Source organism: Urocampus carinirostris, chromosome 12 (genome assembly GCF_059441175.1).
Source record: "Urocampus carinirostris isolate Australia breed hairy pipefish chromosome 12, RoL_Ucar_1.0, whole genome shotgun sequence".
NCBI lineage: Eukaryota > Metazoa > Chordata > Actinopteri > Syngnathiformes > Syngnathidae > Urocampus > Urocampus carinirostris.
The window spans coordinates 22,642,362-22,658,430 of NC_142360.1; the positions used below are offsets into that span (position 1 = coordinate 22,642,362).

At 39.9% G+C, this 16,069-nt stretch overlaps 1 protein-coding gene across 1 annotated transcript; it reads left to right on the plus strand.

Annotated features, from left to right (window-relative positions):
* The first annotated feature begins 7,167 nt into the window (after positions 1-7,167).
* On the plus strand, positions 7,168-15,262 carry b3gnt7 (UDP-GlcNAc:betaGal beta-1,3-N-acetylglucosaminyltransferase 7). The gene is made up of 2 exons (XM_088350373.1): positions 7,168-7,349; positions 13,607-15,262. Coding segments are annotated over exons 1-2 (1,242 nt in total). The 5' UTR covers positions 7,168-7,347; the 3' UTR covers positions 14,847-15,262.
* The last annotated feature ends 807 nt before the right edge of the window (positions 15,263-16,069 follow it).

Below are 16,069 nucleotides of genomic sequence, written 5' to 3' on the forward strand. Positions count from 1 at the left end.
TGTTACAGTCGTATACTCTCAGTCGGGAAGGACGTCATTTTGAGGTAAGTTTTACCCCTGAGGGCTTTGAAATAAATTGTGTTGAAATAAATGTATGCTACTTTTCTGTATAGGAGAAACTGTTATACATTTTTTTTAGATATTTTAACTCCTCTCAGATCATCTGCAAAGCACAAATATAGATTCATCTTTGCAGAGGATAAATAACCTATACACATACTTTTTTCTGTCTATATTCGACAGTTTCTTAAATTAAAGTAGAACTACTACCTATACTTTCAAGTATAGGCAGTAAAATATACTTTAAGTATATCGGTATTATTTGGCCACCAGATGTGCTGAATTGTGCCATGCAACCAAAAACGAGTATTTGAGTATTTATTGTACTACAAATGCATATTTGGTCCTTTCAGCCAGATTTCAGTCAGCGACCTAATGGAGAGAAACTTATGATATTTTCTGGTTTTGGCAAAAATACCCCCATAACAGTTAACATACAAATTTCTCAACCAATGAGTATTTCAAATAATGGACTTTTATTTGATAGTTATTGTATTTTTGCCTATTTTTAGATCTACATTTTTAATCAATGATGTTTTATTACTACCAAGAGGCACACTATGCATTTGAGTAAACATAGAAAAGTACTTGAATGCAAAAAGTGAAAATAATTTATACCGGTTCAGTCATATCTGTTCATCAAAAAACAAAGTGAGACAAAAACAGCAACAACTCACTAGCAAATACTGAGTTTAGATTGATGGAAAGGCAGTAAGGCGAATTGTTATTGGTTGCTGGTTGTTAAGCAGTTACCACCGCCTGCCACTTTTCTGGTAAGTGTATCCGAATGTATGTCATGTGTGTCAAAAGTAGTGCACTAAAGACTACAGATTGCATTTTTCCTCAAACAAAAGTATTCATCATCAAATGCACTCACTTAAAGTACATAAGAATAAGTACTATAGCGAACTATATTTACGTTGTTTTACACTGGTTCAAACCCTCTTCAGTGTTACTATTAAACTAGCAGACTAAAGGTAAACTGTGTTGTTGTTTGAAACACTCAAGGTATGATTTTTTTCTGTTTCAACCTGCTGCCGTCCGGGAAACGGCTGCAGAGTCTCAGAACCCGAACCAGCAGGCTCAAGGACACTTTCTTGCATCAGGCTGTCAGGAATCTGAACTCTCCTGGCTTTACTTTTTACCTCATTGTTCTTTGTATTGTGTCTTATTCATTGCATGTTTGAACGCGGAGAAGAGTAAGTAATGTCATCTGTGCTGTATTTTTGTGCATAAGGCATAGTTGACAACAAAGTTGAACGTTAATTTGGCAGAAGTTGGATGGAGCAATAAACCAACAGCAAGAGACCAATTAGAGGCCAGGATTCCGGGGTCACCAACTCGTATCGTTGGAAGAGTTTTGGGGAAAAGCTTGTGGATTTTCAGTCAACATTTAGGGAAAGACAGGGAAATTAATTATAGATCTCTTTTAAACATTAAAGCAATGAGTATTCATTTTTAATGGTAACTTTTAACACGACATGAGAGAAGCATGAAAATTTTAAACATACAGGTGTTGGATATCGGGATTTACTCGGGAGTAGTGACACTGGCGGGGTCGTTAATAGTAACCCTTAGTCACATAGTGACCAAGAAAAAAGGGAAGACTCGTTTATAAAAAAACAGAAAGAAAACAAAACATTGAGAGTTTGCACAGTCACTGCTCATTAACAACAGGACCTTCAGCTGACATCACATCGTATTGTATCACCAAGACTATTGACACTAAAGTTACTCATTGTGGAGCTTGTGTAATGGAAATTATTTTGTGAGCAATATTGATTACCTTCAGTTTTGTTTTTTGAAAGGTTATCCAATACAGATGCTGCCCAACTTACAAACGAGATTCCGGACGATCGTTCATAAGTTGAATTTGTTGGTAAGTTGCCGCAGTCCTATATTTTGTATGTTTAAGGTTTGTATAAGTATGTTTAAGGCAGGGATGTCAAACTCATTTTAACTCGGGGGCCCCACGATAGAACAAACATTCTGTCGGGGGCAGGACTTGTAAATTAAAGAGAAAGAAAAAGAGAGATAAATAAAAAAGAGAAAGAGGGAGGGAAAAGGAGAGAGAGCGGGACAAAGAAAGAAAAAAGGGAGAGAGGGAGAGAGTGTGAGAAACAAAAGAGATAAAAAGAGAAGTTGTGAGAGAGGGGGAAAGAAAGGGAGAGGAAGAACAAAATCCAAAGAGAAATAGAAACACAGAAGGAGAGAAAAAAGAAAAGAAAGCGCAAAGGGTAGGAAGTGAGAAAGAGAAAAGGAAAAAAAGATGTTAGAGCAAAAGAAGTTAAAAAGATACAGAGAGAGAAAGAGACAAAAGAAGAGAAAAAAAGAGACATAGAAAATTACAGAGACAGAGAGTGGGAGAAACAGGGTGGAAAAGAGAGAGTGAGAGAGAGAGAAAGAAATACAAGTACAGTGTCTTTGTTCGAGGCACCTGGCTTTGGCAACATCAAGTTGACATATTTCAACCTAGAGCTTGTTTTTCTCTTGCGCTTCTCTGAGTGTTGTCTCGCTGTGGTTTGAGGCTTGTATTAGTAACCTGAATTGTTTTGTCCTAAAAAATAAACATTTCATAAAATATGTGTGTAAGAGTTAGGCAACTTCCTCCTCCGTGGTAAAAAGTGGCCGAAAAAAGCATTACAACCATTTTCTCAACCGCATCAAGCTTTCTTATTCCACTTTTATTTCAAAAGAAACGGCTCGCCTCCTCTTTACACTTTACACCAACCCTTTTGAATGGATGCACGAGATATTAAACAACAAAAACGTCAAAGTTCTTAGCGCGCTAGAGATACAGTATACGTAGTATGTTTACACACGAAGTAGAAGTAGAAGCCGAATTTTTTTCTCCAGGATGGATGCTGGGTGACCTCTCACAGCGCCACTCGGCGGTAAGAAGCAGGACAGTCATGTACTGAACTTAGAAAAAGGTGCACTCAATACAAAATCGAATTTACAGCAGTGTTCGACATCCCATTACCTTTTTTTGTAAATCGAATGGTCGTAAGTAGGGGAGCTTCTGTATATTTTCTACATCTCCCATATCTGGGCAGGGCAAACTTTTAAACTCACAGGCCACATTGGTTTCTCAAATTCTGCAGAGGGTGTTCTCCCGAAACGTCCTAACCAATGTTCCCTCTAATTTTCCAGGGGTCTGAGCGTTCACACAAAGTCGGTGAGCAACGCTTGAACCAACAGTGAGCAACAGCAATCCCAAGTGTGGCAACTAAACCATTATCAAACATGTCCAAAACTTGACATCAAGTTACATTTTGCTGAGTTTCCGGCAATGCAAAATTATTTTTCTCTTTTGAATGAATTGATTCCTGTGCTATTGCCAAGGTTGTAAGGCCTACAAACGTCAGTTGTTTTTACAATTATTTCACAAGATATCCATTTCTTTTTTTTCCTGATATATTTTGTCGCATAATACTAACATTTTGGGTGGCTTATTTAGTCGGTTGCAAGATACAGAACTGTACTTAATCACCTTTTTTAGTGGAAGTACAATGTTGGCAACAAGATTCACTTGATATAAGTGGAAATTATTTGAATGCAACACAAACTTTTCTTTTTCCCTGTTTTTAAATTCCTTTAAAAAAATCTCATTGTGTTTATTTTTTCCTAGCTGTTACTTTTTCCTTTTTGTTCTCCATTTACTTTTTTCCTTTGTTTCTTTCTTTTCTTTTTTTCCTGGCTTTTTTCTAAAATTTTCCATCTTTTTTTGACTTCCTTTTGTTTCTTTTTTTCTCAGCTTTTCACTACTTTTTCATTTTGGTATTTTTTTCTTTTTTGTTCGATTCCCCCCTTCCTTTAAGTCATTCTGTGCATAATTTTACATAATATTTGGTCATGTTGGGATTAAAGAAGCAAAAACAACCTGATGAGCCGTTTAGGACCCTAAAGAGCCGGTTCCTTTTAGTGAGCCGTTCCAAAAAAGCCGGTTCTCGAAAAACTCTACTGACTTTACTCAACTTCATTCTACTTGGACTTTGACTTCAAAATACCGCATTTAGAACACAGCGTCAGTGGAACCCGTGTATTTTTTCCTTCATGCACTGTAACTTTGACCTAATTCTCTTTTTAATTAGCAATTTTGAGCCCTCATCTTTGTGAGCTGGCTAGATTTTCTTGTGCGCTGAGAATGTGAGGGCAGTGCGCGATTGCGCACGCGCGCAGCTTAGAGGGAACATTGCTCCTAAGTTGAAACGTCCTATCGTGGGCTGACCTAACAGCAGCAATTTTGCACTGACATCAGAATTATTGCAATGAGAACTTTTAATAATGATATAAATCGAGGGTTGGTATGGAAACATACAGGGCCTGATTGCCGTGGTCAACAAACTCCATGCTAGAAAGCTACAGTATTTTAAGTGGACAGTAAGCTCTTACATGTTCTTTTGCTCCTTCACTCCTCCCTCACCACAGACTCACCTCTGTTACGGCAACTCCCTCCATGCTCATAATAAACTCACATTTTATTTTGATAATATCATTTCATTTATCTTTTTACTGTAATTGTTATGTTTTGTTACTATTTGAATGCGTTTTTAGTGAGCAGGAAGTTGCGTTTTATTACTGTTTAGGGTTAACTTGGATGCTTTTGCAAGTCGGCTACTGATCGATTGGTTCTTAACTATTTCATATCGGGAAAAATTGTTCGTTACACGAGCAATTCGAGCTGTGAGCACGATCCTGGAACAAATTAAGGAAATGCAGAGATCCCTCGGTTTTTGGGGTTAATGGGGACCAGAACCACCCGTGGAAAGTGAAAATCCGTAAAGAAGTGTCCCCCCCCCCTTTTTTTTTTAGTAAAGCAGACTTGCCGACTGAAAAAGCGAGAAAAAGAGAAAACAAATCGAAAACAGTTCGATTTTAAAGGTAAACAGTCATTTAAATTAGTCTATGTGTCTTTTGGGGGTGGTGTGCCTTCATGAGAGCGAATTTGCCGATTCACAGACAGGGAGAGAGAGAGAGAAAGAATGAGGGAGAGAGAGAGAGAGAGAGAAAGAAAGAGAGAGAGAGAGAGAGAGAGAAAGAGAGGGAGGAGCATGCTAATATCTGCTCGCTCCTACCACTCAGCCAATCAAATTGCTCTGGATGCTTGGCTGGTGTTTTTGGCTGTTTACTTTTTGTTCTGTGGATTTTCATCATAAAGTGTCCCAACAGTGACCATGCATTGTTTAGTATCTTCTATACAAAGAATTCCTTAGAGACGTAGTTGGAACCAGGTACAGTTGTAACCTATTTTGCTTTCTCCCTCCCCATTTTATGAACTTTTGTGATAGTCCTCTCAAACCTTTATACACAGTACTGTACCTTAATTGGTCTTTTACAAGTAAACATCAATGGTAGAGTGCTTAGTAGCCCCAAAGCTCCAAAAGGACAAAGGGTGAGGGACACAATCTCTTCTCACCAAGATGCAGAAAGAACATAGAGCAGGTTTTACAGTCACAATACAGTATTGAAGATGCTATGATATGGATTAACCAATCAGCATCGGCTTGAATCTTGGCTGTTCCTCGATGGTGCGGAAAGCATCCCTTGGATTTGTTTTGTTAATTCAATCTTTTTTTTTTTATTGTATATTTTTTTCTTGCGAAGGAATGATTTAGCAATCACCAAAGTGCCAAGTATTAAACCGTCTCTGTACCACTGTATTTTTATTTGGCTGGTCTGTTTTAAAAGCCTTACAGTCCGGAGGTGGCCCACGGGCCATAGTTTGCCCATTTCTGTTCTAAATACACTTTTTGATCCACACTTATATTCCATCCCTTTTGAATGACCTATATTTCATGTTGACGATCGATAACGTCCATGCAGCCTGGTCATCCTGGAAGAGGGATTATCTCAAGTGGGGTACATTCTCAAGGTTTCGTCACTTTACCTTTTCCCTTGCCCTCATGTAGGTTTTAGATCAGGGGATAGTGTAATCATATTCTGTGCAGCCCTTTTAGACTTCTTGTGATCAAGGGCTATAAAAAATAAATATGACTTGACTTGATTAGCTTTGCATTCCTGTCAAGATCCAGGGCTCCATGCCTTACAAACTCATATTTTCCCTTACAACATACAAAACAATCTTACACCATATTTTTTATCCAAACGTGTTTATTTATGTAGTTTAACATGTTATATGCTACATGTGTTTCGTTAGATCATATATATCGTTAATTAACATTTTGTTGTTAGATACTGAGTTGCTCGACATGAATGAGGTTCATTATAAAAAAAAGTTAAAAAACGAAGTAGCTTGGACGTTCACTGTAGAAGGAAAAAATACATGCAAATATAATTAAGTAGAATAATACTTTTTCTTATTCAAATTATCAATTCATTTTCTGCATTAAATTATTGTTGGTAGTATACTGATTAAAGGGATAACCACAAACCTGTCTTTTTTCATTTTCTCCTTTTATACTTCCTTTTTTTCTTAACTTCTTTATACAACATAATAATTCGTAATATAATGCATCAAAGCAAGTGAGCCGTTTGAGAGACAGCTCTCTTTAATGAGTTGAGCCAAAAAAGCCGGTTCTCTAAAAAGAGACGGACTTCCTTTCACTACACAACTACCACATGGATGCAATGGGAAATCCCTAGGTGGCAGACGCATGCGCACAGTAGCATCAAACCACTCGCTTCGTTTGCAATGGAAAAAAAACGATACCGAGAAAGAGAAACCGCGGCGAACTTGTTTGACTTGATTGATTTGCCGTTTCGTGATAGTCGTGTATAACGGATGGTACCCATAATTGAAAAATTTGCGTTTTTCCGTACAGATTTTCTTGTACGTCGTACACGTCTTAAAATGCATAATTAACGTACTTTGTACGGCAAAAACGTACAGGTTGACAGGCATGGCTTTCTAAATATAAATCATTAAAATAACAGGTTAAATATTGTACATCAAATTCGGATGGTGAGTTTGTGCAAAAACAGAAGGGAAAAAAAATTCACTGTTATGACCGAAGATGCGAAAAGTGTGAAGCAGTTTTGTGTGCGCCGTTCTGGTTGGTTGGCCGGGCTCTCCTCCGTGACGTCATGCGCGAGTGCGCGTATTAAGCACGCGCAGTGGGTGCACGTTCAAAAGCGCGAGCTGTGCTGAGAGCGCGTCGAGTCGAAGGCTGCGCGCCACGCCAAGTCGTGATTTCTTTTGAAAATTGCGCACCAAGTTCACGTTTCCTGGACATTATTATATGTAGTTATTTTGCCTTCGAATGGTTGACCGTCTTCAACTGCTGGTCCAAAGAGAATTGGTTTCCCTGGTCACCCGTGCAGACAATGTGAGTGGTATTTAAATATTTTGGGGGTTTTCTTTTGGACTTTTTTATGGAACCTCTGAGGGGCTGTACCTGAACACACCACGAAGGCAAAAAATAGCTAGGTTTGTGCTTACCTGGGCATTTCTATGTCTCTTGATTAGGTTGCCCCTCTGCTTTTCATCTTGGTGTACTGACAGTGATACTTTGCACAAAACTCCAGGCTTGCAAGGGTGCTTGAAATCCTTGAATTTGAAAGTTGCGTTTTCAAAGTTTGAAAAGAGTTCGATTTTAAGTGGATGTCTTTTAAATGCTTGAAATTCTTACAATGTTTCTGTTAGTCTGACCCAATAGACCACACATTAGATGAAAAAAAAAAAGAAGTCGGCTTGAAAATGACGCCAACACGTCTTCGTTCACACTGAAGTTAAACTTTAGAAAAACTGACTTTCCTTTCTCTACAGTTTGACGTCATCGAATGCTGACAGTTGGTAAAAGACCCAAGAACATTTGGTACAACATGGAGGAAGAGAAGCACCAATAAATTGGGCACAACAACTCCGTTTTATATTCTATGTCCCATTTAGTGAACGATAGCTCCTGTATTGATATTTGGCTAAGGATTTGTCACATTTTATGTTTCCTTTACCTACTGGCAGCACTCAGTCACCCCAAATAACACAGTTATGGATTGATTCACCTTGGATTTTATTATTTTAATGGTACTGGAGAATTCGGAAAACTGGGTCTATAAGACTTTAAAAAGTGCTTGAATTTAGCAATGAAAAAGGTGTAAAAATCTGACTATGTAATTATAACTGCATTTAGTTAAAAAATAAAATAAAAATGTATCCTTTTCTTCAACTCATTTCCTACCAGTTTCAACTAAACGTGTTACAGACGCTGCCCTAATTACAAACGAGGTTCCGGACGATCGTTCGCAAGTTGAATTTGTTTGTAAGTTGCTTTAGTGCTATATTTTTGTAAGAGTAACCTGTATTGTTTTATACTAAAAAATAAACATTTCATAAAATAATATGCTCTATAAAGATAGATAAGGTTGAGTTTAACCTACTTTTGGAAGATGCGCTTCACGAGTTAGGCGACTTCCTCCTCCGTGGTAAAAAATGGCCGAAAAAAGCGTTCCAACCGCATCAAGCTCTTATTCCACTTTCATTTCAAAAGAAACAGCTCGCCTCTTCTTTACACTTCACACCAATCATATTGAATTGATGCATGAGTTATTGAACAATAAAAATGTCAAACTCTTAGCGCGCTGGAGATACAGTACTGTACACGTAGTATGTTTACACACGAATAGAAGTAGAAGACGGATTTCTTCTTCGGGATAGATGCTGCGTGACCTCTCACAGCGCCACCGCACACCGGTAGTGGCGAAAGAAGAACTACAGCACACAATAAAAAATCTAACCTTCAGCAATGTCCGGATATTTTCCCGAAAAAAAATGTTCGTATCTACCGTTTTACGTAAGTCGAATGGTCGTAAGTAGGGGAGCGTCTGTATAATGTTTACTGTTTAAATTTGTTGAACTTTAAGTGTCCGGGTAAATCTGTAGCTGGTAAGGTGCAATACATATGACAAGGTTCTAGAACACAACTACATGTTTGTTCTTCTCGATTTAACTGAGTCGAATACTGCTCAGAAAATGTCAAACTCTTTGACATACAACAACTTTGGTTCAAAGTAACGGAAATAGTTACTTTTACTCAATAGTAATTCAGTTACTTACTTTCTGGAAGAAGTAGGGAGTTACTATAACTAATTGCCTTTTTTAAAATAAGGTGCCCATCATTGCTCATACAACACATAAGATCTTCAGGGGGACAAGGATCTTGAATAAGTATCCTGCTAATCATCAGATGATGTTTTGGTAACAGAATGAATGAATGAATTAATGGCCTTTATTGTCAATATACAAATGTCCAACCAAATTCTCCCCTCAGTGCAAAGCAAGACGAATTCGAAAAACGAAAATGTGTAAAAGGATAAAAATACTATATATTCATGATATATTATAAATGCGTGTATATCCAAATGGGCAGTAGTACTGAACATTATGTTCATGAGTACTGTAAAAAGGGGTTCAGTATAGCACGTTATATGAGAAATGAAAACTATAGAGAGGGGACATCAAAGACACTCAAAAAATGACTGTGAAAAATGATGCAGCACACTGGTTCATCTTGCCAGGATGTTGTTGTTCTTAGGGTCTGGTGCACCTCCTTCTGCCAGGGGGACACCAACCAGAAGAAACTAAATATGAATAAAATGATGACTCACAACACGTGGTAAGCTTTCTCTCCTGGCTTTGATCTCTTTGATCTCCGGCAAAACTAACATAAAATGCGACAGAAATGAAAATAAATCCAAACAGCTTGCCAACATCATTTTTGCCATTCCATGTATTCCGTTACTCCCCAAGCCTGCACAAAATTTTGTAATTTTATTCATATTTAGTTTCTTTTGTCTTTTATTAGCATAGCGTATTGGTGTAATCCAAAAGTAGTTGAGAGTAATCAAGTTAAAGTAACCCTACCCAACCCTGGCACCAACATTGTTGAAACTGGGCACAGGTATGCAGAGATTGGAAGTAACGAGTTACACTTACTCTGTTAAATATATTCGAGTAAGGTTTGGGACATTTTGTCCTTCTGGGAAATGTTTACATTTCTATGCTTTTTACTTTCACTTGAGTAGATTTGTGAAGAAGAAACAGTAGTCTTACTCCGCTGTATTAGCCCACATTAAACCCGTTAATAAGTAAATTAAATCCCCCTCCACGTAAATACGCGCATTTCTCTGAGTCCTTTGTTGGCTTTTTTTACTTTCCAATGAGAGCCACTGTGCAGCCCAAGCCCTCGTGAACCAAGGAGGTGGCTATTTTTAAGCAAACCGGAAATCAAACTTAAACTGGATTACTGTGATTTACTTATTATATAAGTTTTATTGCACTCTTTTTGTTGGACAAAAAGGGGCACATTATGCACCTTTGTAGTTGTATTTCCAATCCTCAAAATAAAATGATATCAAAAATTGGATTTCTTAATTGCATTTCTCTAATTTTATCAAAACAATTAAACATTATGTAAATTATTAATAAATACAACAGAGTAGTCACGTCAATTTTCACAGGATGTGGTGCAGTTCGCGCCCCGGCCGAGTCATTCCTAAGACTTAAAAAGTGGTCGGCGGCGCCCTCTGTTGGCTGCGGCTGCATCGGCTCGCTACAACGGGTCAGGTGCAATCGACATTTCGTTCTGTGTACATTGTTACACAGAATGACAATACAAGGAAATTATTATTATTATTATTACCCAACTTTTGTCACGGTTGCCCCCAATAGGCCCCGCCCGTTTGGCGCCAGTTGCGGCTCGTTGACTGGCTTCCCTCCTCTTTGAGCACAGTGCTCTCACTCACCCTTTGTCAGTCCGTCAACAAACCTCTGCACCCGCAAGACGTGTGCTTTGACTCTGTTCGGCACCGTTTGTGTATCCTGTCCGTTATCGATCCCGTCTATCTCGTCCTGTTTGATATCGAACTCCAGTCCCCAGTGTCTGGTGTCGATCCCGTCTGTCTCGTCCTGTCTGATACCTTGCTACAATCTCCAGTATCGGGTATCGATCGCGTCTATCTCGTCCTGTTTGACACTGGACTCCAGTCTCCAGTGTCTGGTATTGATCCCGACCGTCTCGTTCTCTCTGATACCTTAGTACAATCTCCGGTATCCAGTATCGATCCCGCCTGTCTCATCTTGTCCGATATCTTTCGCCAATCTCCAGTTTCCGGTATCGATCCCGTCTGTCTCGTCCTGTCTGATATCTTTCTCCAGTCGCCTGTATCTGATATCGATCCTGTCTGTCCCGTCCTTTCCGGTATCGATCCCGTCTGTCCAGTATCTGCTTGTGTAACTGGTATCAATCCTGTCTGTGCCATCCTGTCCAATATTGACCCCGTCAGTCTGGTATCTGCTCGTGTATCTGGTATCTATCTCGTCGACCACTGGCTTCCTGTTATTCCACGCCGGACTTCTGCTTTACTTCTTCCGCCCAGTAATCGCCGACTCACTGGCGTCTGTGTTAACGTGCATGACTGCCCCATTCCCGTAATATAAAGCTTGTGTGAGAAACGTTACGCATTTTAGTCCTCCTCCTGTTCTGGTTCTGACAACTTTGTCATTTTGACAACAGGCTAATATTAATACAAACAGAATGTGTTGCATTGATTTTAAGGCTTTTAATTTTTAATGCTCCAATATTGGCTTTAAATGTGTTGCCTGTGCTTTACTTATTTCTTTAAATTTTGCTATTATCACTGTATTGGGTTTTTTTGAGGACTTGAGTTTACCTTGATTGTTGTAATCTATTTTTAAATTAAATGCTGTTTTATGTTTTATGTTGGATTTTGATGGTGTGATTATATGGTTGTTTTTTTACAACATCAATATTCAAGACTTTGCTACAGTTATTCAGAACCTGAGTTTTTTCAGAATTTATTTTTTCTTCTTTGTTTTTTATTGAAGTTTCATGTGGTGATGGAAGGGTTCCTTGTTACAGTAGTAGAGGTAGTGCTAAAGAATTTTGCGCAGTTAGGTAACAAATAACAGATAGTAGTTGGGGCGGCAGTAGCTCAGGAGGTAGAGCGATCGTTTTAGGATTAAGGGATCCCAGTTCGAATCCCGGCTTGTCCGTGTTACATGTCGAAGTGTCCTTGGGTAAGACACTGAACCCCCAATACCCCCAATAAGCATGTTAGCGCCTTACATGGCTGCACAGATCACGGCCGCTATTGGGAAATGTGAAGCACAATGTAAAGCGCTTTGGGAAGTCATTGACTTGAAAAGCGCTATATAAATGCAGATCATTCAATTATCATTTAGTTATCAGGTTGAAAACCTTCAACAGAGAGCAGAAACACAAAGCTTCAAAAAAAAGAGTGCACATTGTTCATGTTGAAAAAAACTAAATAAATAAATTACTGTATTAACATATGCATCATAAATGTACAAGGTGGTTAGCACGCAGCACCAGAATCCGGAGGTTCAGGGTTCAAGTCCAGCAATTGCAGCCTCCCCGTGCGGAGTTTGCATGTTCTCCCCGTGCTTGCGTGGGTTTCCTCCGGGCACTCGGTTTTTCTACCACATTCCCAAAAACATGCATGTCGGGTTAATTGGCTGGTTCCGGAGTGAGTGAGTTCTGAGGTCATGGGATAAAATCCAGCTACCAGCCTTTATGTGCGGAGTTTGCATGTTCTCCCTGTGCTTGCATGGGTTTCCTCCGGGCACTCCAGTTTCCTCCCACATTAAGAAAACATGCATGTCATGTTAATTCGCCGGTCCAAATTGTCTCTAAGTGTAATTGAACGATTGAGTTGTCTGTCTCTGTGTGCCCTGCGATTGGCTGGCAACCAGTTCAGGGTGTCCCCTGCCCACTGCCCGGAAATAGCTGGGATGGGCTACAGCCCCCCCGCGACCCTACTGAAAATAAGCGGTGCAGATGAGGGATGGATATTTATACATATTCCAAACTAATATCTGGCCTCAACCTCCAAAAATCTAGCTTTGTTTGGTTTTATGAACAAACATTTTACTTTCTTTGTCTCTGGTGCACGTGTTGGTTTGAAGCCAATATGGCTGTTTTGAGGAAGCTGGTATTACCTGACAGGAAATTGGGAACTTTTCGTCTACTGATTGTTGTTCCGACCCCTGCAGGTCCAGATGAGGACATAGGTGTTGTGAATGGGAATTAGGTTTTAGATGATGGGATGGTGTCATAATAGTCTGTAGTTTGCAATAGTCTTTGATCTGTGCAGCCCTTTGAGACTTTTTGTGATTAAGGGGTATACAAATAAACATGACTTTAATTGACTTGACTTTTTTTTATGTTCAGTCAGTAACTTGATTTCTTGCTATTTCCATTTCCGGTTTCGTCTTTTTTTCTCATATTGGCTTTGTCAGGTTTGATTTTCCTCTTTTTCGTGAACCCTTTTTTTGTTGTCACTTTGTACCTCCTTTGATAATTAAATACTATCCCTCTACTTGAGCACCCCGGATACCAGTTCCTGATTCCCCCACATCTGTCTGTCACACTCAATACTTAACAGTTGAAGCAATAACAAATAATTACCAGTCGTTTTTGTGCCCCCCACTCGCTTGTACGCATGCCTGACAACGTCGAGGCATTTTGTTCCTGAGGCAGCAGCTGGCGTCCGGGGGGATCTCAATCTAACTGTACTGTTTTTTTCTTGTCTTCTGTTTGATTAGGATGAACAACAGAGATCGCTGGAAGGTGTACAAGAGGGTGGCTGCCATGTTTTGCCTGGCAGTGGTGGCACTGACTATTGTCCAGAGGGGTAGCATCAACATGGCGGCTCCATTCCAACTCGAGAGACGGGCTCGCATGGATGCTTCAGAAAGAACAGAATCTGGGGCTTTTCCCCATTCTCAGAAATTCCAAAGTTTCTGGAAGGCGAGCAAACCCAAGCCTCTTCGGCCCGGTCGTTCAACCACCCGGGAACCGAGCGTGACCGAAAACAACAGCGCAACCGCCTGGGATGTAACCAGCTCCAACTGCAGCGCCAACCACAATCTCTCAGGTCAGGATTGGTTTCGGGGACTAGAGGACAATTTCAAGCAGTTCCTTCTTTACCGACACTGCCGCTACTTCCCGATGTTACTCAATCACCCGGAGAAGTGCTCAGGTGACATCTATTTACTCATGGTGATCAAGTCGGTGGCAACCCAGCACGACCGCAGAGAAGTCATTCGGAAAACTTGGGGAAAAGAGCGAGTCCTGAATGGTAAAAGGGTCAAAATGCTTTTCCTTCTTGGGAAACCGTCCAACTATGCTGAAAGAGAAAACCATCAGAAACTGGTAGAGTACGAGAACCGCATCTATGGGGATATCCTCCAATGGGGCTTCCTGGATAGCTTCTTCAACTTAACACTCAAGGAGACCCATTTTCTAAAATGGTTTCACACCTACTGCCAAAACGTTCACTACATTTTCAAGGGGGATGACGACGTCTTTGTCAATGTGAACAACATTTTCGAGTTCCTTGACAGTACTGACCATGCCAGGAATCTCTTTGTAGGAGATGTGATTTTTAAGGCCAAGCCGATCCGTAAAAAGGAAAATAAGTACTACATTCCACAAGCAATGTATAATAAGACCCATTACCCTCCGTATGCTGGCGGAGGGGGGTTTCTGATGGACGGGACGGTGGCGCGAAGGCTTCACGGGGTGGCGGACACTATGGAGCTCTACCCCATCGATGATGTCTTCTTGGGAATGTGTCTGGAGGTTCTTCAGGTCACTCCCATTAAACACAACGCCTTTAAAACGTTCGGACTTGTGAAAAACAAGAGCAGTAAGTTGAACAAAGAACCTTGTTTCTTCAGGAGCATGATCGTCGTTCACAAACTGCTCCCGCCAGAACTCAGGCACATGTGGAATCTGGTCAACAGTGACCTGGTCTGTGCACAAAAAGTGGAGATCCTATAGCTTGGCCAGTAAAAATGTTGATGTTTGTGTAAACTTTCATTGGCAAAATGAGGGCTCTCCTTTCTGTGGAGAGGGACTGAGACAGTATTTGCGAGCTCTCCGCTGATTATGAAGAGGTTCGATAAAACACATGTAACTTATTGAGGTGGTAATTGTGGTATTTAAAATGAACTTTAAAGATCTAGCCCAAATACATTGGCATCATGGGTAAAGAAATAAAGAGATGTACACTAGGGCTATCAAATGTTCTTGGACGGAAGTGGCAGTGAATGGTTTAAAACTGGGATTTTTGGTGAAAGCCGCATAAATTACACCAAGAACTATATAATGAAATTTAAATGCCAGTTTGTGTGGTTGTGTTGTTATTTTGGATAACGCTAAATGCTAGCTTGTTTCAACTGCTGATCATTCAATTCACAATTTTGCTCAAATCCGTAAACTATTGGAAGCTAGCTGCGTTGTTTACTTTGGGAGTAAAGCTACTGGTATATTTTCCATTATATTTATTCATGGTGACAGGAAGACATTTTGGTTCGAGAAACACGAGTTTTAGCAATTAAATATAACTAAATAAGTGGTGTGAATTGCTACAACTCGGTTATAAAAAGAGTAAAAGCAGGACAACAGGGGGAGATTTATGTGGATGGCGGGTGTAAAACCTAAACGAGGGGTAAAAACCGTGACGTTCCCGTTTCGATTAAAACATCTGGTTCACCCTTTACGATATTAGTCTGCTTGAAGGGACATTGTAGTTTACTTAGCGCCTCCAAGTGGTGGTGTACAAAAAAATAATCTTCAGTCACGTCGGTCATGGACAAGAGGCAAATATACAAGAGCTGGATATAAACGTGAATTTTTTTAAATGCTCGTCGGTCGAGACAATTCATTTTACATAGCATGAGCCTCACCAATAGGGAGCTGACATGATTGTCCGCCATCTTGCTGCTATGGACTTCCAAGGACCCAAAAACCTTATGCTTGGGTGCTAAAGAAGTTTCACAAAGCTGGGCAAGGAAATTGTTGCGGTTTTGTCCCTTTGAGTCTCTGTAGTTTGTTATCTTTTTTGTGCCTTGTAGCAACATCTACTATTTGAATATTACACGGTCCATTTAACACTCTGCACTCCTGTGAGCTTGCATCCTTGGCTATCATTCATAACATACTGCACTTCTTTTGATGGTCTTTAGACCAGAAGTGAATGACTGATCATTAACCCCATAAAT